Genomic DNA, 24,390 nt, shown 5'->3' with positions numbered 1-24,390 from the left:
GCTAGAGCAGCACAATTTCATAACGTAAGCCTCCACTCAGAACAGGTCGAGGATGATTTCTTGTCCAACACACTCTCCTCCACCCACAGCTCCTACCAAAGCCTGCCTATGCTCCCTGGTATGCTCCGGCACGCAAAAGACATATTTAAGGAGCCGGTCAAAAGTAGGGCAATCACACCACGGGTGGAAAAGAAGTATAAGCCGCCTCCTACGGACCCGGTTTTCATCACTACACAGCTGCCACCAGACTCTGTTGTTGTAGGAGCAGCTAGGAAAAGGGCCAACTCTCACACATCTGGAGATGCACCACCCCCAGATAAAGAAAGCCGCAAGTTCGATGCAGCTGGTAAAAGAGTCGCAGCACAAGCTGCAAACCAGTGGCGCATCGCGAACTCCCAGGCACTACTTGCGCGCTATGACAGAGCCCACTGGGACGAGATGCAACATCTCATTGAACATCTGCCCAAGGACTTCCAAAATAGGGCGAAACAAGTGGTTGAGGAGGGACAGACCATCTCCAACAACCAGATACGTTCCTCCATGGACGCTGCAGATACAGCTGCACGGACAATTAATACATCTGTAACTATCAGACGGCATGCATGGCTCCGAACGTCTGGATTTAAACCAGAGATTCAACAAGCAGTTCTCAATATGCCTTTTAATGAAAAAGAACTGTTCGGTCCAGAAGTGGACACAGCGATTGAGAAACTCAAAAAAGATACGGACACTGCCAAAGCCATGGGCGCACTCTTCTCCCCGCAGAGCAGAGGGAATTACAGCACATTCCGTAAAACGCCCTTTCGAGGGGGGTTTCGGGGTCAAAGCACACAAGCCAGCACCTCACAAGCAACACCGTCCACTTACCAGGGACAGTATAGAGGAGGTTTTCGGGGACAATATAGAGGAGGGCAATTCCCTAGAAATAGAGGGAGATTTCAAAGCCCCAAAACCCCTACTACTAAACAATGACTCACATGTCACTCACCCCCTCCACACAACACCAGTGGGGGGAAGAATAGGTCATTATTACAAAGCATGGGAGGAAATCACTACAGACACTTGGGTTCTAGCAATTATCCAACATGGTTATTGCATAGAATTTCTACAATTCCCTCCAAACATACCACCAAAAGCACAAAATTTAACAACACACCATTCCAATCTCCTGGAGATAGAAGTGCAGGCACTATTGCAAAAGAATGCAATCGAATTAGTGCCAAACACACAAATAAACACAGGAGTTTACTCACTGTACTTTCTGATACCAAAGAAGGACAAAACGCTGAGACCAATCCTAGACCTCAGAGTAGTGAACACTTTCATCAAATCAGACCACTTCCACATGGTCACACTACAAGAAGTATTGCCATTGCTAAAACTACACGACTACATGGCAACTTTAGACCTCAAGGATGCTTATTTCCATATACCAATACACCCATCTCACAGGAAATACCTAAGGTTCGTATTCAAAGGAATACATTACCAATTCAAGGTACTGCCTTTCGGATTAACAACCGCACCAAGAGTCTTTACCAAATGTCTAGCGGTAGTCGCTGCACACATAAGAAGGCAGCAAATACATGTGTTCCCATATTTGGACGACTGGCTAATCAAGGCCCATTCGTTCATACAGTGCTCAAATCACACAAATCAGATCATACAAACCCTCTTCAAACTCGGGTTCACCGTCAATTTCACAAAATCCAAAATTCTGCCACGCAAGGTACAACAATACCTGGGAGCCATAATAGACACATCAAAGGGAGTAGCCACTCCAAGTCCACAAAGAATTCGAAATTTCAACACCATCATACAACGCATGTATCCAACACAAAAGATACAGGCAAAGATGGTATTACAACTCCTAGGCATGATGTCATCATGCATAGCCATTGTCCCAAACGCAAGACTGCACATGAGGCCCTTACAACAATGCCTAGCATCACAGTGGTCTCAAGCACAGGGTCACCTTCTAGATCTGGTGTTAATAGACCGCCAAACTTACCTCTCGCTTCTGTGGTGGAACAACATAAATTTAAACAAGGGGCGGCCTTTCCAAGACCCAGTGCCACAATACGTAATAACAACAGATGCTTCCATGACAGGGTGGGGAGCACACCTCAATCAACACAGCATACAAGGACAATGGAACGTACATCAAACAAAACTGCATATCAATCACCTAGAACTGCTAGCAGTTTTTCAAGCACTAAAAGCTTTCCAACCAATAATAGTTCACAAATACATTCTCGTCAAAACAGACAACATGACAACAATGTATTATCTAAACAAGCAGGGAGGGACGCACTCCACGCAGTTAAGCCTGCTAGCACAAAAAATTTGGCATTGGGCAATTCACAACCAAATTCGCCTAATTGCACAGTTTATACCAGGGATACAAAATCAACTCGCAGACAATCTCTCTCGAGATCACCAACAGGTCCACGAATGGGAAATTCACCCCCAAATTCTGAACACTTATTTCAAACTCTGGGGAACACCTCAGATAGACTTGTTTGCGACAAGGGAGAACGCAAAATGCCAAAACTTCGCATCCAGGTACCCACACAAACAATCCCAAGGCAATGCCCTATGGATGAACTGGTCAGGGATATTTGCTTACGCTTTTCCTCCTCTCCCTCTCCTTCCTTACCTGGTAAACAAACTCAGTCAAAGCAAACTCAAACTCATATTGATAGCACCAACTTGGGCAAGGCAACCCTGGTACACAACGCTGCTAGACCTATCAGTGGTACCCTGCATCAAATTGCCCAACAGGCCAGATCTGTTGACACAGCACAACCAAAAGATCAGACACCCAGATCCAGCATCGCTGAATCTAGCAATCTGGCTCCTGAAATCCTAGAATTCGGGCACTTACAACTTACCCAAGAATGTATGGAAGTCATAAAACAAGCAAGAAGGCCATCCACCAGGCACTGCTATGCAAGTAAATGGAAGAGGTTTGTTTGCTACTGCCATATTAATCAAATACAACCATTACACACAACTCCAGAACATGTAGTGGGTTACTTGCTTCACTTACAAAAATCTAACCTAGCTTTCTCTTCCATTAAGATTCACCTTGCAGCAATATCTGCATACCTGCAGACTACCTATTCAACTTCCCTATATAAAATACCAGTCATTAAAGCATTCATGGAGGGCCTTAGGAGAATTATACCACCAAGAACACCACCTGTTCCTTCATGGAACCTAAATGTTGTCCTAACTAGACTTATGGGTCCACCTTTTGAACCCATGCACTCCTGCGACATACAGTTCCTAACCTGGAAGGTGGCATTTCTCATCGCCATTACTTCCCTGAGAAGAGTAAGCGAGATTCAGGCGTTTACTATACAGGAACCTTTTATACAACTACACAAAAATAAAGTCGTCCTAAGGACCAATCCTAAATTTTTGCCAAAGGTTATTTCACCGTTCCATCTAAATCAAACAGTGGAACTTCCAGTGTTCTTTCCACAGCCAGATACCGTAGCTGAAAGGGCACTACATACATTAGATGTCAAAAGAGCATTAATGTATTACATTGACAGAACAAAAAACATCAGAAAGACTAAACAACTCTTTATTGCATTTCAAAAACCTCACGCAGGAAACCCAATTTCAAAACAAGGTATAGCCAGATGGATAGTTAAATGCATCCAAATCTGCTACCTTAAAGCTAAACAACAGCTGCCCATTACACCAAGGGCACACTCAACCAGAAAGAAAGGTGCTACCATGGCCTTTCTAGGAAACATCCCAATGCAAGAAATATGTAAGGCAGCCACATGGTCTACGCCTCACACATTCACCAAGCACTACTGTGTAGACGTGTTATCCGCACAACAAGCCACAGTAGGTCAAGCCGTATTAAGGACATTATTTCAGACTACTTCCACTCCTACAGGCTGATCCACCGCTTTTGGGGAAATAACTGCTTACTAGTCTATGCAGAACATGCGTATCTACAGCGACAGATGCCATCGAACTGAAAATGTCACTTACCCAGTGTACATCTGTTCGTGGCATCAGTCGCAGTAGATTCGCATGTGCCCACCCGCCTCCCCGGGAGCCTGTAGCAGTTTGGAAGTTACCTTCAATTATTTCTATATGTATCATCTCAACCTTAAATAGGTGCATACTTAGTCACTCCATTGCATGGGCACTATTACTACAATTCAACTCCTACCTCACCCTCTGCGGGGAAAAACAATCGAAGATGGAGTCGACGCCCATGCGCAATGGAGACAAAAGGAGGAGTCACTCGGTCCCGTGACTCGAAAGACTTCTTCGAAGAAAAACAACTTGTAACACTCCAGCCCAACACCAGATGGCGAGCTATTGCAGAACATGCGAATCTACTGCGACTGATGCCACGAACAGATGTACACTGGGTAAGTGACATTTTCATACTCCCTATACTTTCTCATCCCTAAAAAGGATTCATCTCTCAGGCCTTTTCTTGATCTCAGACCATTATACCACTACATTGTCTCAGAAAACTTTCACATGGTAACTCTTCAAGATGTGATTCCCCTTCTTAAACAAGGCGACTTTATGGTTGCACTAGACTTAAGACGCCTACTTCCATACCCTCATCCACTCTGCACATTGGAAATATCTAAGGCTGTAGATGTAGGAAAACATTATCAATTCAAAGTCCTGCCTTTCGAAGTCACGACATCTCAGAAGATGAAATATATATGTGTTTCCTTATCTAGACGACTGGCTTATCAAAGCCAGCACACTACCTCAGTGTCACATACTCAAATCACAGTATACCTGATTCACACATTAGGGTTCACAATAAGATTTCTCCAACCCAATCTACAACCTCTTCAGATTAAGCCCTATCTGGGAGCCATTTTGAATGCAGAGTTGGGGTTAGCATACCCCAGCACGTCCCACATTCAGAGTCTCTTCTCCCCCAATTTCAGGAGAATCACACATACCCAGTCAGAACTGTCATGCGCCTGTTAGGGATAGTGGTGTCCTGTACTGCCATCATTCCTCATGGCAGACTCCACATGTGTCCCCACAGCGCTGTCTATCTCATCAGTGGTCTCAGTCACAGGGTCACCTGGAGGATCTAGTGTTAGACCACCATACTCGCCACTCTACAATGGTGGAGCGCCACCAACCTGTTGAAAGGATTACCTTTTCTAAACCCTGTGTCTCTGCTCATTCTGACCACAGATTTATCCCTGACGTGTTGGGGTGCTCATCTTCAGAACCTCACAGTGCAGGGCCTCTGGGATTTCAGTCACCAGTCAAGGCACAGTGGGGCTTCAGGCAGTGTTTCTAGCCCTGAGAGCTTTTCTTCCTCACCTATCGCACAAGGTTGTCTTAGTCCACACAGACAACATGACAGCCATGTACTATCTATAGAAAGGGGGACCACGGTCATCCCCGTTTTCACAACTCGCTCAGACAATATGTGAGTGGGCTCTAAACCACCATATTCACTTAGTGGCAGAGTATCTCCCAGGAATAGAGAACAACTTCACCGACCTGCTCAGCAGGATGCATCAAGTCCATGAATGGGAACTCCACCAACAAGTCCTTTAAATATATTAACAAAAGTGGGGAAGTCCTCAAATAGACCTTTTCGCCACAGTAGAAAACTCAAAATGCTTAAGCTTTGCATCCAGGTACCCACACCCTATATCCAAGGGCAATGCTCTATGGACAAACTAATCATGCATATTTTCTTACACTTTTCCACCTCTCCCGCTCATTCCACTTCTGGTTCGGAAAATCAGACAGACTTCACTCACCCCAATCCTTTTAGCTCTCACTTGGGCATGTCAGCAATGGTTCACTATACTCCTGGACCACTCACTGGTTACATAGGAGAGACTCCCAAACAGGCTGGACGTTCTGGATGAAGGACAGATCAGACATTCAAACACCAGGTCACTCAACCTTGCGATATATTATAGGATAGCTTGAAGAATCTATGGACATTCTCAGCGAAGCTTGTAGACTTACAACTAGAGCATGTTAGGCAGCAAAATGGTAACGTGTTGTGTGCTACTGCCAGACAAATCAATCTTATAAAAGCTACTGTCCAGGACATAATTTGCTTAATTTACAGAAAGCGCATTTAGCTTACACTTCTATTCGTGTACACCTTGCAGCGATTGCTGCATATTTACAAAACAGACAACATAGTTCCTTGTTCAAAGTCCCAGTAATCAAAGCCTTCATGGAAGGCCTTAAGAGTTATTCCACCCAGGGCACCTCTTGTACTATCCTGAACCTCAGTATTGTGGTTGCAAGGCTCATGGTTCCTCCTTTTGAGCCATTTCATGTCCAATTCAGTTCCTTTCCTGGAATGAGGCATTCTTAGTCACCACTGTCACTCAGACGTGTTGGTGAGCTCCGGGCCTTAATGTTGGAAGAACCTTGTTACCAAATACGTAGAGACAAGGTGGTTCTTAGTACAAATCCGAAGTTCCTACCCAAGGTTCTTTCTTAATTCCATATCAATCAATCCATTGAGTTACCAATCTTTTCCACAACTTGACTGTTGCAGAAAGAGCTCTCCACACTCTAGATGTCAAAAGAGCTCTCATGTACTACATTGATAGGACCAAAGACTTTAAGAAAACTAACTTTTTGTAGCTTTTTCTCTGCCTCATAAAGGTAGTCCAATATCCTAAAATAGCATAGCTAGATGGATAGTAATGTATGCAAACCTGCTATGCAACGGCAAAAGACAGCTAACTGTGACTCCTAGACCACATTCTGCTAGGAATAGAGGAGCCACCATGGCCTTCTTAGAAGGCGTAACTTTAGCATACATATGCAATGCAGCTACTTGGTCTACGTTCACAAAGCATTATTGTGTAGATGTACTAGTACGTCAGCAAGCCAGTGTAGAACAAGTGGTGCTAAGAACACTTTTTCAAACAACTGCAACTCTCACATGCTAGCCACCATTTTCATGGAGGGACTGTCTTAGTCTGTGCAGAGCTTGTATATCTGCAGCCACACATGCCATTGAACGGAAAATGTTACTTACCCAGTAAGCATCTGTTTGTGGCATGTAGTGCTGTAGATTCACATGCGCCCTCCCTCCTCCCCAGATGTTTATGGCCGTTCCAGTTACTTTAAATTTGTACCTATGCAGATACACTTGCATGGACATCTTTCTCTATACTTCATATATACTCTTTTTCTCACCTGCCTGCAGGACAACAATCTAACCAAGGACTCGATGCCCTTGCACAGTGTCACCGAGAAGGAGTCACTCGATCCTGTGTCTTGAAAATGCTTCTTCGAAGAAAAACATCTTGCAGTACTCCAGACCCAGTACTAGGTGGCAAGAGTATGCAGAGCATGTGAATCTCGAGCACTACATGCAACGAACAGATGCTTAATGTGTATGTAACATTTTCATTCTGGTGGATACTAAATATTTCTACAGGTTCTGCATCACCCTTCCTTCTGAGATAGTGCACAGTGTATAGTACAATTCCCAAATACGCAGTATTGGTTCTCCTAATATCTGCTGTCTATATGCCATTGTTGGATGTGGAAAGTGTAAGGAACTGATCCCGGTGCTGTTTTGACAGTCTGATAACTTTAAATCTGAGGTAGACTGAGCTGTGACTGATCGTGCTATGGAACTGTTGCTAGGAAAATGTTTTAAAGTCAGGCACCCATCAGACATTTATACTTTGCAGAATTTGCTGGAAGATACTTAGTCCACTAAAAGTATCAATACCCCGATTCTAAGGGTTCTTTTCTTTAGCATGTAATCCGATAGACAAGAAAATGTTAAGTCTCATCTTACTGCTGGGAATGTAGAATGCCATTCTATTGTCTGAAATTCATTGTGGAAATCTATCTGGTCTGTCATCAGCAATCAGAGGTTGGATCTGAAGTCCACCCAGGTAGTGCTTGCTTCTCGAGAACTGACAGATTGCTGGAGCTGGTAAGGAAGATTTATTTGAAACCAGAAAGTGCTACTACGGTGAGATCAGGGTAAAAAAGGCAGATGGAGGCTATTTTCAGAGCATCTAAAATGTGGCCTTGCTGGAAAGGGTTCTTCAGATGAATTTGTCAGTCAGGTAACCATACTAACATACCAAATAAGATGGAAGCATGAGGGAACACTTTGGAATCTTGCACGTTGAATCTGAGAACTCACCCTGGAGGGAGACCCTAAATAGCCCAGGAAGGGGGATAGGTCTCCTAGTAGGATGACCACCTATCATGAGGGGGTCTGTCATGTCACCTGCCTGACCTGGACACTCAGATGCTCCCAGAGACCCCTGCCTACATTGGATTCAAGATGGCAGAATCGAGTGGCCACCTGGAGCAGCTCTGGGCACCACCCTACTCCCCTTACCATTGCCAAGTTTCATGCCAGAGCAGGGACCAGAGGTCCCTGGACTGGTGCAAACTGGTTTATGCAAGGAGGGCACCATATGTGCCCTTCAAAGCATACCGGTGGCTTGGGGAGGATACCCCTCCCAAGCCATGTAACCCCTATTTCCAAAGGGAGATGGGGTTGCCTCCTGCTCCCAGAGGAAATCCTTTGTTCTGCCTTCCTGGGCTTGAGCTTGTCAAGCAGCAGGAGGGCAAAAACCTTTCTGCAGGATGGCAGCAGCGCGGGCTGCCTGAGAAAACCCTGAAAACTGGTAGGAGCAAAGCTGGAGGCCCTCTAAGGAACCCTGAGAGTTCATGGAATCATACAACCAATACTGGATTCAACATGTTTGATACCAAAGCTGCCCAGGTTCGGAGTTACCATTGTGTAGCTGGTCATAGGTAGTGACCTATGTTCAGCACGTGGGTAAAATGGCTACCCCCCCCCCCACTAACGAAATCCATGAAAATGGAGCTGGAGTTCATGGGGGCACTGTTACTCATGCAGGGGTGCCCTCACACACACAGGTACTTGCACCGTTCCCTCTAGGCTAGGAGGGCCTGCCAAAAGGGTGACTTACAGTGACCTGTAGTGAAATGGCGCATGCACCTTTTCACGCAGACTGCAGACACATTTTGTATGGGTCTTCCATGGGTGGCACAATACATGCTGCAGGCCATGGGGAAACATGATAGAGAAAATGTTTCTGGGAGCAAGGATCAACTCAATCCAAGGGAAAGTGTACCTAGCAAGAAGAGAACAATTGTACTATTAAAGGAGAAACAGCTCTACTGAAAGGGGTACGCTCTGACAGTGAGGACGGTGGGAAGGTTAAGATTCATGGGTTCCTGAATCCCTTTGGTCCCATATGCAAGACTGCACATGAGACTATTATAGGAATGGCTGCAAAATCTGAGGTCACAGGCAACAGGGAGTTGGGAATATCATTGTCACGGCGAAAGTAGAAGAGGAGATAGCATGGTGGAACAGGTCACATATAACTTGGGAGAAGATTTACACAGCCAACTCCTACAGTGACAGTTAGAACATACGTCTCACATATGACTTTGGAAGGACTTTGGAAAGAATAGTAGGTGATAAAACATATGTGTCCTGGTACTAAAAAAAGTGCTCTTAGCCTTAAAGGCATTTCAAATATAACTTTGTGGAAAGTCAGTATTGATCCAAATGGATAATACAACCACCGTGTTTTATATCAATGGGTGGGGGTGAGAATGCAATCACTGCCCCTATCCAGATTAGCACTAGAAATAAGGAAATGGACAATCCAAAGTAAAATGGAAATCTTAGCAGTGCATCTGCCTGGAAAAGACCATCTAGATGCGGACAGATTGAGCAGGCAATCCTCATGCTCCTACAAATGGGGACTGAACCAAATAGTGCTCCAAACGATCTTTCTGGACTGATCTGTTTGCTGCACCTCTGAACACAAAATGCCAAATCGTCACCTCCTGACACCTACACCCCCAGTAGCTAGGGAATGCACTGTGGATAAACTGGTTAGGGATATTTGTGTGCGTTTTTCCCCTGATACCACTAATACACAGGTTGATCGGAAAATGCAAAATGAGCCAGATGACCCTAATACTAATTGCCCCACAATGAGCCAGACAGACATCCTTCTCAGAGCTGATAGAATTGACCCAGGCAAGGATTTCCTATCTTCCAAAGAGATGAGATCTATTGTCAATGGAATAAGGAAGGGTTTCACACACAGAAGGACTTTGAATTTGAACAACCAAAACTGCCAGAAAATACAATGGCTGTCATTGTCCTATGTATGCTCCAGTCAGGCGCTCTGATGTCAGTTTTTTTCTTTCTGTGACAGCCCACCGCTCATCCAAAGAAGAGCTACCACTCTGTTGTTTTTTACCAATGTTTTTTTGACTTTTTGTGAAAGTTTTTTGGGTGTTGACACTCCTGGTGCGTCGAGGATGTCTGCTCATAAGACCAAGTTCAAGCCCTGCGGATCCTGTCATGGGGCGATATCTGTAACGGATCCACACCTGTGTGCTTGTGGTGTCTGAAGCTCGACCACAACCCAAAGTCGTGCTCCAAGATCCGGGCCATGAATCCGAAAGCTTTGAGGAAGTGGTCCCTAAAGCTACTGGAGACCTGGTGTTTGGCTCCGAGTTGCTCCCAAACTCGGTTGAGAGGAAGGTCCCGAGAACGGTCACTGAGCTCCCGTTCATCATCTACGATAGGGTAAGTCGAGGCATAAGAAGTCATTGAAGAAAAGTCAGCATTCTTCGTCTTGACCCCATCCGACGAGACGATGGGATAAGGAGCGTTGGTTTTTCTAGGCCTCTGTCATCGGAGCCTCCTCCTGGGTTGGCTCTGTGCACCCATAGTTTCTTGGAACCGAAGTGACCCATGGCCTACTTGAAGAGTTCTTCGATGCCTTTCGCCTCGTTTTTGGGCAGTCTGACTCTGCTGGAGCACCTTTGGGCCCCTCGGGTTCTGTGCTGGCAGCTTCAGCCTTGGCTCCAGAGGGTATCCCATGGATCTGTTCCTGGATCCGAACCAGCGTAGGTCATACCAACTCAAGCTTCCTCGATGCCGGTCCTGACGCCAACACTCTTGACATTGCCATACCAGCTAGAAGACCCCTTGGACTGGTGTACGGACCTGAGTGAAGCCAGTGGGTTGGGTAGTTCCCCTGACACTGGCATGCTTTCTCCCCCTTCTGTGGCTACATAGGAGGGAGCGTACTATTCCTTAGTGGTGCGAAGAGCAGCCAAGTTCCTGGGCCTCGAGCTGCCTTCGGTGGCAGTCAGGAATAACCTCCTTACAGAGATGCTGAAGCCTGGGGCTTCATCCTCTGATCCCCTATTGCCCTTCAATGAAGCTGTTCCAGATTTCCTGCTGGGTACCTGGTCCAAACCCAGCAAAGGGACTCCTGCGAACAAGGCTATTGCCCACTGCCATCGACCTGCTCCAACTGACCCAGTGTTACTGATGTAGTATACTTCCTTGAGAGCTTGTTTATCCAAGCCTTTCTATTCAGGGCACATTCCTTTCTGCAGCCCCGGATAGGGAATCCAAGAGACGGGACCAACAAGGGTAGATGCCTAGCATTGTGGACTGTGAACACTGCCTACATTTCAAGCCGTTAGTCCCACATGCTGTGGGATACGGTTGTGCAAGTGCTGCCATATCTACCGGATGAGGCCAGGGCTGAGCTTTTGAGGATGGAAGCGACCTAGCTAGGTTCACAATCAGATGTGGACTGAACACAACCAACTCACTGGGCAGATCGGTTGCATAGACGGCGGTCCTTAGGCACCCAACCTCGTTGATGATGCCTGGATTTTTGGGGTATGTAAAAGCCATCTTTTTGGACATGCCCTTTGATGGCATTCATCTATTTGGAGACAGATAGGACTCTGCCCTCAAGCAATCAAGGATTCTTGTGCTACGGCCAGATTCTTAGAACTCTGGGCTGCCCTTCACCCCTCCACAGTATGCACTTCGCCCTTTCGTGGCTATTGAAGGTGCATCCGACCACATCCGTTCTCCTCCACTACTGTATTGAGCATGCTGCCCAGCCTCTCCGTGTCTGGAGACATGGGATCCACTGTCCTCGTGGATCAGGAAGCCAGTGGTCTGGCCCCTCTGCAGAAGTTTCCAAACCTTCCTAGTCTGACCATCCCCCACCATTGACCAGTCGGAGGCTGGATTCGCTCCGCTGGCAGTCCATCACATCAGACAGGTGGGTTTTGCAGATAGTCTGAAGAAGCTACTCCTTCCCCTTCAAGACTACCTCTCCATCTATGCCACCTCCCGGCTCTGCAAACTGATTTCTAATAACAGGTGCAGGAGACTGTTTCAGTTTATGGTGTACACCATTGGTGTAGCACCCAATACTAAGTCCAGGCAACACTTGGTGATAGTGAATAGGTGTCCAGGTAGCAAAAGGTCTCTACGGATAGCCAAGGTGAGCAGGTGAAGCTCATCCAGGAGTAATTTAAAGCACTTGCAATACCACAGTAGTCAGTAACTCACTCACAAGAAAGAACCGCCCAAGTGTTGCAAAAATAAAGAATTCTGTATTACAGCATGTAGGAAGCTGACTATGTATTAACTATATCAAAATGAGATAGTGTGCAGAGTCCAGGGGTTCCCCAGGGGCTTAACAGAGGCTAAAGTAGATAGTACTAACGCTTTCTTTTGTGGTCGAGCAGAGGGTAGTGCAAAGCATTTGTTAAACACACAGGCAATAAAGGAAGCACAGACTTAGTGAGTAACTCCAGGCCAGTTGTTTTTATACAGCAAAAATATATTTTGTTACTTTCTTTCTAGAACCAACAGATTCAATTTGCAAGTAAGTAGGAAGCATATGTGTCAACACCTTTGTTTTGCTGGTAGTTGCTGGACCGGTGGTTTATTTCCCCAAGGCCGTGGTACTGCGGGTGCAGGGGTATGTTTAGGCGTCAGGGGATTCTTCATCTGGTTCACTTGTGGTCAGGGCGGTCCTCTGGATTTAGGCTGCAGGTGTTTTGTTGGCCACTAGGGGTCAACCCAGGGTGGAAACTGTCGCAATTGCCTGGGGACCTGGTCTGGACCGGTGGGAAACCTGGGCATGGGCTGAGTGCGTCTGGTGCAGAGTGGACAGGACTCAAGCATTCGGAGTGAGATGGGAGTCCTTAGTTGTTTTCTTCTTGGACAGGGCCCTTTTGGGTGCAGAGCAGTCCTTTGGAGCTTGGCAGAGGTCGCTGGTCCCGCTTGATGAGTCGCTGTTCTCTTGCAGGTTCTATGAAGCAGGAAACAGGCTAGTAGGGCTAGGAACAAAGCAGTTGTCATCTTCCTTCTTCTCTGCTGGGGTTTCAGCTTAGCAGTCCTTCTTGTCAGGTCACCATGAATCTGGTGAACTGGGTTCAGGGAGGCCCTTAAATCCTAGATTTAGGGGTGTTTCAGGGGTCGGAGGGCAGTAGCCAATGGCTTCTGTCCCTGAGGGTGGCTACACCCTCCTTGTGCCCACTCCCTTTGGGAAGGGGGGCACAGACCTAACCCTATTTGTCGCTGTCTTCCAAACCAAGATGGATTTTGCAGGGTGGGGGTGGGGGGGGTGGGTGAGGGGGGGGTGGGTGAGGGGGGGTTTACCTCAGCTCTGGACACCTTAGGGGTGGTCACTCCTCCTTGTTTTCCCTAATTTTCCCACCGGACTTGCTGCCAAAAGTCGGGATTTGTCCAGAGGCGGGCAACTCCATTAGCTGGAGTGCCTGGGGGCACGGTAATCCGAGGCTTGAGCCTTTGAGGCTTACCGCCAGGTGTTAAAGTTCCTGTAGAGGGGAGCTGTGAAGCACCTTCTCCCAGGACAGGCTGTGTTTCTGACTACAGAGTGCACAAAGGCTCTCACCCCATGTGGTCAGAAACTTCTCTGAAATTGGCAGGCTGGCACAGACTACACTAGCAGTTTGGCTAACATACAGTTTGGCTATGCATTTTTTAATAAATCCCACACTGGCATCAGTTGGGGTTTATTGTGCTGAGAGGTTTGATATCCAACTTATCAGTATCCAGTCAAGCCATTATAGAGCTGTGGAGTTCATAATGACAACTCCCAGACCATATACTCGATATGGCTACACTGCACTTACAATGTCTAAGAATGGACTTAGACACTGTAGGGACGTATTGCTCATGCAGCTATGCCCTCACCTGTGGTATAGTGCACCCTGCCTTGGGGCTGAAAGGACTGCTAGAGGTGTGTCTTACCTATGCCACAGACAGGCAGTGGTTTGTGGGCATGGCACCCTGAGAGGGGTGCCATGTCGACTTTGCCTTTTTTCTCCCCACCAGCACATACAAGCTGCAAGGCAGTGCACAGGTACTGAGTGAGGGGGTTCCCTAGGGGTGGCATAATACATGCTGCAACCCTTGGGGACCTTCCCTGGCCAGAGGGCCCTTGGTACCATGGATACCTTTTATGAGGGACTTAACTGTGTGCCAGCTGTAAGGAAATGCCTCCTTGTCAGGGTTACCCCCTGACTTTTTGCCTTTGCTGATGCCAAGTTATGATTTCAGAGTGTGCTGGGACCCTGCTAACCAGGCCCCAACACCAGTGTTCTTTCCCTAAACTGTACCTTTGTCTCCATAATTGGCACAACCCTGGCACTCAGGTAAGTCCCTTGTAACTGGTACCAAGGGCCCTGATGCCAGGGAAGATCTCGAAGGGCTGCAGCAAGTCTAAGGCCACCCTAGGGACCACACACTCCGCACATGCACACTGCCTGTCAGCTTGTGTGTGCTGGTGGGGAGAAAATGACTAAGTCGACATGGCACTCCCCTCAGAGTGCCATGCCAACCTCACACTGCCCGTGGCATAGGTAAGTCACCCCTCTAGCAGGCCTTACAGCCCCAAGGCAGGGTGCACTACACCACAGGTGAGGGCATATGTGCATGAGCACTATGCCCTTACAGTATCTAAGGAAAACCTTAGATATTGTAAGTGCAGGGTAGCCATAAGAGTATATGGTCTGGGAGTCTGTCAAACACGAACTCCACAGCACCATAATGGCTACACTGAAAACTGGGAAATTTGGTATCGAACTTCTCAGCACAATAAATGCACACTGATGCCAGTGTGCACTTTATTGTAAAATACACCCAGAGGGCATCTTAGAGATGCCCCCTGAAAACATACCTGACTTCCAGTGTGGGCTGACTAGTTTTTGCCAGCCTGCCACCCACCAGACATGTTGCTGGCCACATGGGGAAGGTGCCTTTGTCACTCTGTGGCCAGGAACAAAGCCTGTACTGGGTGAAGGTGCTTCTCACCTCCCCCTGCAGGAACTGTAACACCTGGCGGTGAGCCTCAAAGACTCACCCCCTTTGTTACAGCACCACAGGGCATCCCAGCTAGTGGAGATGCCAGCCCCTCCGGCCACTGCCTGCACTTTTGGCGGCAAGGCTGGAAGAGATAATGAGAAAAACAAGGAGTCACCCCCCCAGTCAGGACAGCCCCTAAGGTGTCCTGAGCAGAGGTGACTCTTACTTTTAGGAGTCCTCCATCTTGTAGAAGGAGGATTCCCCCAATAGGATTAGGGATGTGACCCCCTCCCCACAGGGAGGAGACACAAAGAGGGTGTAGCCACCCTTAAGGACAGTAGCCATTGGCTACTGCCCTCCCAGACCTAAACACACCCCCTAAATTCAGTATTTAGGGGTTCCCCGAACCGAGGAAGATAGATTCCTGCAACCTAAAGAAGGACTGCTGATCTGAAGCCCTGCAGTGAAGATGGCGACGACAACTGATTTGGTCCCAGCCCCACCGGCCTTTCTCCCTACTTCGAAGAAAACTGCAACAGCGACGCATCCAACAGGGTCCAGCGACCTCTGAAGCCTCAGAGGACTACCTTGCATCTAAAGGACCAAGAAGTTCCTGAGAACAGCAGCTCTGTTCAAGAAAGTGCAACTTTATGCAACAAAGAAGCAACTTTAAAGATCACACGTTTCCTGCCTGAAACGTGAGAATTTCCACTCTGCACCCGACACCTCCGGTTCGACCTGCGGAAAACTAACACTACAGGGAGGACTCCCTGGCGACTGCGAGCCCGTGAGTAGCCAGAGTTAACTCCCCTGAGCCCCCACAGCGATGCCTGCAGAGGAAATCCAGAGGCTCCCCCTGACCGCGACTGCCTGTAACAAGGAACCCTAAGCCTGGAACCCACACTGCACCCACAGCCCCCAGGACCTGAAGGAACCGAACTCCAGTGCAGGAGCGACCCTCTGCCTAGCCCAGGTGGTGGCTACCCCAAGGTGGCTCTGTATATACTATTTCAAAGTCAGAAATGGTGTGCACAGAGTTCAAGGGTTCCTCTTAGAGGTAAGATAGTGGCAAAAGCAGATAATTCCAATGCTTTATTTTGTGGCAGTGTGGTCGAGCAGTAGGCTTATCAGAGGGTAGTGTTAAGCATTTGCACACAGGCAATAAATGAGGAACACACACTCAAAGACTTACTCGAGGCCAATGGGTTTTTATATTGAAAAATATATTTTCTTAGTTTATTTTAAGAACCACAGGTTCAAGATTTACAGTTAATACTTTAAACGTAAGGTACTTCACTTAGGTACTTTAGGAACTTTGAATGAAAACAATATTATGTACAGTCTTTGTAAAAATGGCAATAAGCTATTTTCAAAGTGGACACAGTGCAAAAATCAACAGTTCCTGGGGGAGGTAAGTAAAGGTTAGATTAGGAGGTAAGTAAAAGACTTACAAGCCTCAGTTCTGGGGCATAGGCAGCCCTCCGTTGGGGGTTCAAGGCAACCCCAAAGTTACCGCACCAGCAGCTCAGGGCCAGTAAGGTGCAGAGGTCAAAGATGTGCCCAAAACACGTAGGTGCCTATGGAGAACAGGGGTGCCCTGGTTCCAGTGTGCCAGCAGGTAAGTACCTGCGTTCTCGGGGGGGGGCAGACCAGGGGGTTTTGTAGAGCACTCGGGGGGACACAAGTAGGCACACAACACACCCTCATCCATCGGCACAGGGGCGGCCAGGTGCAGTGTGCAAAGAAGGCGTCGGGTTTTGTATAGGTTTCAATGGGGGTCACTCTAGCGGTGCAGGCAGGCACAGGGGGGGCTTCTCGGGGCAGCCACCACCTGGGCAAGGCAGAGGGTCGCCTGGGGGTCACTTCTGCGTCGAAGTTCGGTTCCTTCAGGTCCTGGGGGCTGCGGGTGCAGTGTTGGTACAAGCTGTGAGGCAGTGTGTATTTGCTGAGTGAGGGGCCCCTAGGGTGGCGTAAGACATGCTGCAGCCCTTCAGAGACCTTCCCTGGCATCAGGGCCCTTGGTACCAGGGGGTACCAGTTACAAGGGACTTATCTGAGTGCCAGGGCCGTGCCAATTGTGGAGACAAAGGTACAGTTTAGGGAAAGAACACTGATGCTGTGGCCTGGTTTACAGGGTCCCAGCACACTTTCAAATCATAACTTAGCATCAGCAAAGGCAAAAAGTAGGGGGTAACCATGCCAAGGAGACATTTCCTTACATTTTACTTTTTCTGAGCTAAGATATACACACTTAAAGGAGTTGAAGAGATTCTCTGGAATGCACTTCTTAATCTGAAGAAGACATTTATTATAGCTTTTTGCAAGGTTTGTGAAGGAGGGTTTGATTAGTAAAAAGTGTACTTCCAAAATGTGCAACCACAACGTGAGACTATGTATAAAATTCTCCAATCTATAAACAGCGAGTATATACATGCAAGGATACAAACACTTTTATACTAATATACAGATATATATTCATATGCAATGCAAAGCAAATAATTAATACAAATTAATCACCGTAGTAGGGCCTGCCAAATGCTTCATCTCATGCCAGCAAGAAGAACGACTCCTGTTCAACTGTGAGAGAGAGATTTTCCACCCTCACAGGACAGGTCATGCAGCTGACGTCTGCTCCTGACTGAAGTCTCGGAATTCATCGTTACTGAGCAGAGTCATCTTTTTATATCGTTAAATAATTAATTAAGAGAGAACTTTCTAGAAAGCCCTCCCTCTTAGAGGGGAATTACTTAAAAAAAAAAAAAAAATGCTGGCTTATTTAGGTAAACCTTGACAGGAATGTTACGGAAGCTGGCCATCGTTCCGAGACATGCGCCCGAGGTCAAATTGTTTTCTTGTCTATGATAAACACTAGCTTGTTACGGCCTTATTGTACTAACTGCTCACCTCCTACATGTCGTGTACCAGCCCTGGCTCTTCAGGAGAAGAAAAACACGTAGAAGTAGAAAAACACATTGCATAACATGTTTTGCACGGAAAAATGCTTCAACGTGGTGGCAAAACTAGACTGAATACAAAATGTAATGTCTAACTCCACGATAAAGCCAATAGGCAGCTAAGCCAGGTACAAAGCAGTGTCACACGACATTAGTGGTCAATACTCAAAACATTACACAAGCATCCATATTTAGGGGAGAGAGCACTGGCACTGGGTCCCTGGTTAGCAGGATCTCAGTGCACTACAGTCCAAGATATTATTGACACCATGTATAAGGATAGACAAAGGACCTGCAATGCCATAACTAGCTCGCGCAATGCTGGCAACAGACGTGGAGCCGATCAATGTTACCTAATGGCTCGTGATTCTGCTGTCAAGAAGGGATCACCCATTGGTTTTCTAGCAAATACACCCTTGCAAGACACTTGTATCGCAGCAATGTGGTCATCAGTGCATACGTTCACAAAAAACTGTTGTGTAGATACAGATGAAGCACAGGTGGGACACAGTTTTACAGCATCTGTTAACCAATCAATGCTCATCTTCAACTGAACTACAACAATAAAAGCAATCAACTACAAAATCAGTACACAGCATGTGAATCCAGAAAAGATGAATGCTGCAAAACATATAGTTTCTTACTTGTCGGTGTAGTTTTGCAGCTTGAAGTATTTTCTGGATACACAAGTGACCCAACCACCTCTTTCAAAAAGATTAAAGTACACAAAAAAAAAAGAATGTGAAGATGGCGCCCAAAGGTAGGAGCTTCTGGAGGAACCACAATGACGTGATGACGTCACAAGGGAGCACCAAATTGAGTTACGTTGATGTCCACCAACAACAATAAATGAAGAACTAAAACATTTTAGAGGCAATTCCCGACCCAACTAGTAGATAATGCAATAATGCACAGTAAGCGAATCCAGAAAATTCTTCAAGCTGTAAAACTGCTCAGACAGGTAAGAAATTATACATTTTGAAACACCTTTTTTGCTGGGCTCTTTGAGACTCCTCTTACTTTTTATCCTCTACAGGGTGATGCAGATCAAACTCGCCTGTTTGAATGGCATGATGGTCCATTGGTGTTGGCCATGAAAGAAGAAGGATTTTTCCTTATGGACGAAATCTCTCTAGCTGATGATTCTGTTTTAGAACGACTTAACAGGTACTTAGATTTTTTTATCATCTCCTCTACAGAAAAAGGTTCTAAGTATTTGCAGGATTGCTCTGACAATGATCATGGGGTTTGTTGCTTCATTTGAATATTGATGTTGTAACTGGGTTATCTATTAGCTGTAGGCATGCTGTACTGTTTCTTCTTACCTTTGCAGGTGTCCCACAGTGCTGCATCAAGCAAGGTCCCCAATATTGGAAAATCCTTTTTTTTATTTTTTTATATGCAAGTTTATTTCTTTTTTGAAATAAGGAACAAAAGGCAAAAACATTACAGTGAGTACTGTAGAGCACAGGCACATAAAATAGATCTGTACATGATTAGCACTTGGTAACTGTAGGAAGTTGGCTCTGTATGTGCTATTTCAAAGTAAGGAATAGCATGCACAGAGTCCAAGGGTTCCCCTTAGAGGTAAAATAGTGGTAAAAATAGATAATACTAATGCTCTATTTTGTGGTAGTGTGGTCGAGCAGTAGGCTTATCCAAGGAGTAGTGCTAAGCATTTGTTGTACATACACATAGACAATAAATGAGGTACACACACTCAGAGACAAATCCAGCCAATAGGTTTTTGTATAGAAAAATATATTTTCTTAGTTTATTTTAAGAACCACAGGTTCAAATTCTACATGTAATATCTCATTCGAAAGGTATTGCAGGTAAGTACTTTAGGAACTTCAAATCATCAAAATTGCATGTATACTTTTCAAGTTATTCACAAATAGCTGTTTTAAAAGTGGACACAGTGCAATTTTCACAGTTCCTAGGGGAGGTAAGTATTTGTTAGGTTAACCAGGTAAGTAAGGCACTTACAGGGCTTAGTTCTTGGTCCAAGGTAGCCCACCGTTGGGGGTTCAGAGCAACCCCAAAGTCACCACACCAGCAGCTCAGGGCCGGTCAGGTGCAGAGTTCAAAGTGGTGCCCAAAACACATAGGCTAGAATGGAGAGAAGGGGGTGCCCCGGTCTGCTTGCAGGTAAGTACCCGCGTCTTCGGAGGGCAGACCAGGGGGGTTTTGTAGGGCACCGGGGGGGACACAAGCCCACACAGAAATTTCACCCTCAGCAGCGCGGTGGCGGCCGGGTGCAGTGTAGAAACAAGCGTCGGGTTTATAATGGAAGTCAATGGGAGATCTAGGGATCTCTTCAGCGCTGCAGGCAGGCAAGGGGGGGGTTCCTCGGGGAAACCTCCACTTGGTCAAGGGAGAGGGACTCCTGGGGGTCACTCCTCCAGTGAAAGTCCGGTCCTTCCGGTCCTGGGGGCTGCGGGTGCAGGGTCTCTCCCAGGTGTCGGGACTTAGGATTCAAAGAGTCGCGGTCAGGGGAAGCCTCGGGATTCCCTCTGCAGGTGGCGCTGTGGGGGCTCAGGGGGGACAGGTTTTTGTACTCACAGTCTTAGAGTAGTCCTGGGGTCCCTCCTGAGGTGTTGGATCGCCACCAGCCGAGTCGGGGTCGCCGGGTGCAGTGTTGCAAGTCTCACGCTTCTTGCGGGGAGCTTGCAGGGTTCTTTAAAGCTGCTGGAAACAAAGTTGCAGCTTTTCTTGGAGCAGGTCCGCTGTCCTCAGGAGTTTCTTGTCTTTTCGAAGCAGGGGCAGTCCTCAGAGGATGTCGAGGTCGCTGGTCCCTTTGGAAGGCGTCGCTGGAGCAGGATCTTTGGAAGGCAGGAGACAGGCCGGTGAGTTTCTGGAGCCAAGGCAGTTGTCGTCTTCTGGTCTTCCTCTGCAGGGGTTTTCAGCTAGGCAGTCCTTCTTCTTGTAGTTGCAGGAATCTAATTTTCTAGGGTTCAGGGTAGCCCTTAAATACTAAATTTAAGGGCGTGTTTAGGTCTGGGGGGTTAGTAGCCAATGGCTACTAGCCCTGAGGGTGGGTACACCCTCTTTGTGCCTCCTCCCAAGGGGAGGGGGTCACAATCCTAACCCTATTGGGGGAATCCTCCATCTGCAAGATGGAGGATTTCTAAAAGTTAGAGTCACTTCAGCTCAGGACACCTTAGGGGCTGTCCTGACTGGCCAGTGACTCCTCCTTGTTGCTTTCTTTGTTCCCTCCAGCCTTGCCGCCAAAAGTGGGGGCCGTGGCCGGAGGGGGCGGGCAACTCCACTAAGCTGGAGTGCCCTGCTGGGCTGTGACAAAGGGGTGAGCCTTTGAGGCTCACCGCCAGGTGTCACAGCTCCTGCCTGGGGGAGGTGTTAGCATCTCCACCCAGTGCAGGCTTTGTTACTGGCCTCAGAGTGACAAAGGCACTCTCCCATGGGGCCAGCAACATGTCTCTGGTGTGGCAGGCTGCTGGAACTAGTCAGCCTACACAGACAGTCGGTTAAGTTTCAGGGGGCACCTCTAAGGTGCCCTCTGTGGTGTATTTTACAATAAAATGTACACTGGCATCAGTGTGCATTTATTGTGCTGAGAAGTTTGATACCAAACTTCCCAGTTTTCAGTGTAGCCATTATGGTGCTGTGGAGTTCGTGTTTGACAGACTCCCAGACCATATACTCTTATGGCTACCCTGCACTTACAATGTCTAAGGTTTTGTTTAGACACTGTAGGGGTACCATGCTCATGCACTGGTACCCTCACCTATGGTATAGTGCACCCTGCCTTAGGGCTGTAAGGCCTGCTAGAGGGGTGTCTTACCTATACTGCATAGGCAGTGAGAGGCTGGCATGGCACCCTGAGGGGAGTGCCATGTCGACTTACTCGTTTTGTCCTCACTAGCACACACAAGCTGGCAAGCAGTGTGTCTGTGCTGAGTGAGAGGTCTCCAGGGTGGCATAAGACATGCTGCAGCCCTTAGAGACCTTCCTTGGCATCAGGGCCCTTGGTACTAGAAGTACCAGTTACAAGGGACTTATCTGGATGCCAGGGTCTGCCAATTGTGGATACAAAAGTACAGGTTAGGGAAAGAACACTGGTGCTGGGGCCTGGTTAGCAGGCCTCAGCACACTTTCAATTGTAAACATAGCATCAGCAAAGGCAAAAAGTCAGGGGGCAATCATGCCAAGGAGGCATTTCCTTACAGTAACCGAATGCCCTCCATCACGGCCCAGGGCAAATACATTGTTTGCAAACCTCTTTTTAATGCTTGAGTTTGTTTATTAAAAAATCTTACTCTTCTTATGTGTTTCTTACACTACAATTTATTTTACATTCTGTCGACATCCATTTAAGGCTAAGGGGCAGGCATGGGTCACTGGACCACAACCATGGTGGTTGACCACCTTTGGCACTGCAGACTGGACATTATGTACTTGACTGTTAGTTTGACAGGGACCCACTGTGTAGTGAGATTTCTCAGATGTAGTGTGGAAGTAGAGGTTAAGAACACAGCAGTTAACTATTAGCCTGCAATGATTGTCCATCTCAGTTCTTGTCTTTATAAAAGACAAATAATTGTTATACCAAAATATTGTGAAACACAGCAGAATGAACTTGTGAGCAGAGGGTTCTGTAACAGGGGCTATAGTTAAAATAAAATAAAACTATCCAATTCAGTATAATTACAGGGTGGAGGCCCACTTTAATTGGCTAAAACTGTAGTGTCCCAGTTTGATGAGCAGAAGTATAATGGCCCAGGAGTTACCTGAGCATGGTTGCAGTGAACCTTTCACTCTTCAGTGTGAGCTATGTCCCTGTCTTCCTCTGATGTTCTTGTTGAGCTCTGTGCAGAATGCGACAGAACAGCACATGCTGCAGTGTGGGATCTTGACTAAATCAAAAGCCTCTATCCCAAACAAGTGAAGAACCTACCTTCTGGTGCTGGTGCTGGTGTTTATGTACAACCCTGTTTTCATCCGTGTTATGGTACAAATCACTGATAGCTAAATTGCCAAGACTCTGACTTGGATGAGGTAAGTCCAAGAGGAAAGGAAAGGTCAGTCTTAATGTGAGAGAAGCCTCACTCACATAATATTACATGCTTCATCATAGCAACCTCCCCCCACCCTGGTAGGTCAACACCACCAGGGCGGACTCGACCTCCTTGTAAACCAGATGAAGTGAGTTGAGACAATGAGATTATTTTCTGAACAAAACAGGGCAATCGAGATAAAGTTAAAAGTACCTATAAGTAACCAGGTGTTCGATGGCATCTGTCGCTGTAGATACACATGTTCTGCATAGCTCGCCATCTGGTGTTGGGTCGGAGTGTTACAAGTTGTTTTTCTTCGAAGAAGTCTTTCGAGTCACGGGACCGAGTGACTCCTCCTTCTGTCTGCATTGCGCATGGGCGTCGACTCCATCTTCGATTGTTTTCTTTCCGCCATCGGGTTCGGACGTGTTCCTGTCGCTCCGAGTTTCGGAACGGAAAGTTAGTTAATATCGGAAGATTTTCGTCGGTATTGTTGCGTTCGGGATCGGCGTAGTTAGAGTCAACACCGCATCGAAGATCGACGCGCTCCGGTGCCCTTCGGGTAGTTTTCGATCCCCCGTCGGGGCCTGGTCGGCCCGACCGCGTGTCGAACAACGTCGATGGAACGGACCCCGTTCCGTTTTTGTCCCAAATGCCACAACAAATACCCGTATACAGACCAACATTTGGTCTGTAACATGTGCCTGTCGCCTGAGCACAGTGAAGAGACTTGCGAGGCCTGTCGTGCGTTCCGGTCCCGAAAGACACTCCGTGACCGTCGAGCCAGGAGACTTCAGATGGCGTCCACGCCGACAGCGCACCGAGAGTTCGAGGAACAAGAGGAAGAAGAAACCTTTTCGATCCACGAATCGGACTCCGAGGAATTCGACGATCAAAGAACCGTGAGTAAGACGTCGAAAACAACACATAAGAAAAGTGACAAGGCCCAGGGGACGCCACTGCCACCAGGCCATGGCTCCACCCATAAATTCGGTGACCGACCATCGGCACCGAAAAAGGCCAAAACAGTGCCGAGATCGTCCGACTCCGGTCGAGACACCGGCACGCAGCCTTCTCGGGATCGAGAAAGTGCTGGAGAAAAGCAACGACACCGAGATAGCGGTGTAGAAGCGGCTCGACGCCGAGACAGCGGCACCGACGAAGATCGACGCCGAGAGGTTTCGACTCCAAAAAAGAAAAAAGCCACCTCGGAGCCGAAAAGAGATACAGGCAG

General features: G+C 47.3%; 1 protein-coding gene across 1 annotated transcript in view; it reads left to right on the top strand.

Moving 5' to 3' along the window:
* Nucleotides 1-24,390, top strand: part of MDN1 (midasin AAA ATPase 1) — a 1,740,009-nt gene that overhangs the window by 598,058 nt on the left and 1,117,561 nt on the right. Inside the window, exon 31 of the mRNA XM_069235499.1 lies at nucleotides 19,175-19,305. Coding sequence (XP_069091600.1) covers nucleotides 19,175-19,305 — 131 coding nt within the window. The remainder of the gene's footprint in view (nucleotides 1-19,174; nucleotides 19,306-24,390) is intronic.

Source organism: Pleurodeles waltl, chromosome 5, assembly GCF_031143425.1.
Source record: "Pleurodeles waltl isolate 20211129_DDA chromosome 5, aPleWal1.hap1.20221129, whole genome shotgun sequence".
Lineage (NCBI taxonomy): Eukaryota > Metazoa > Chordata > Amphibia > Caudata > Salamandridae > Pleurodeles > Pleurodeles waltl.
The sequence above is the reverse complement of the archived record's forward strand: the minus strand, read 5'-3'. Positions and strand labels throughout refer to the sequence as shown.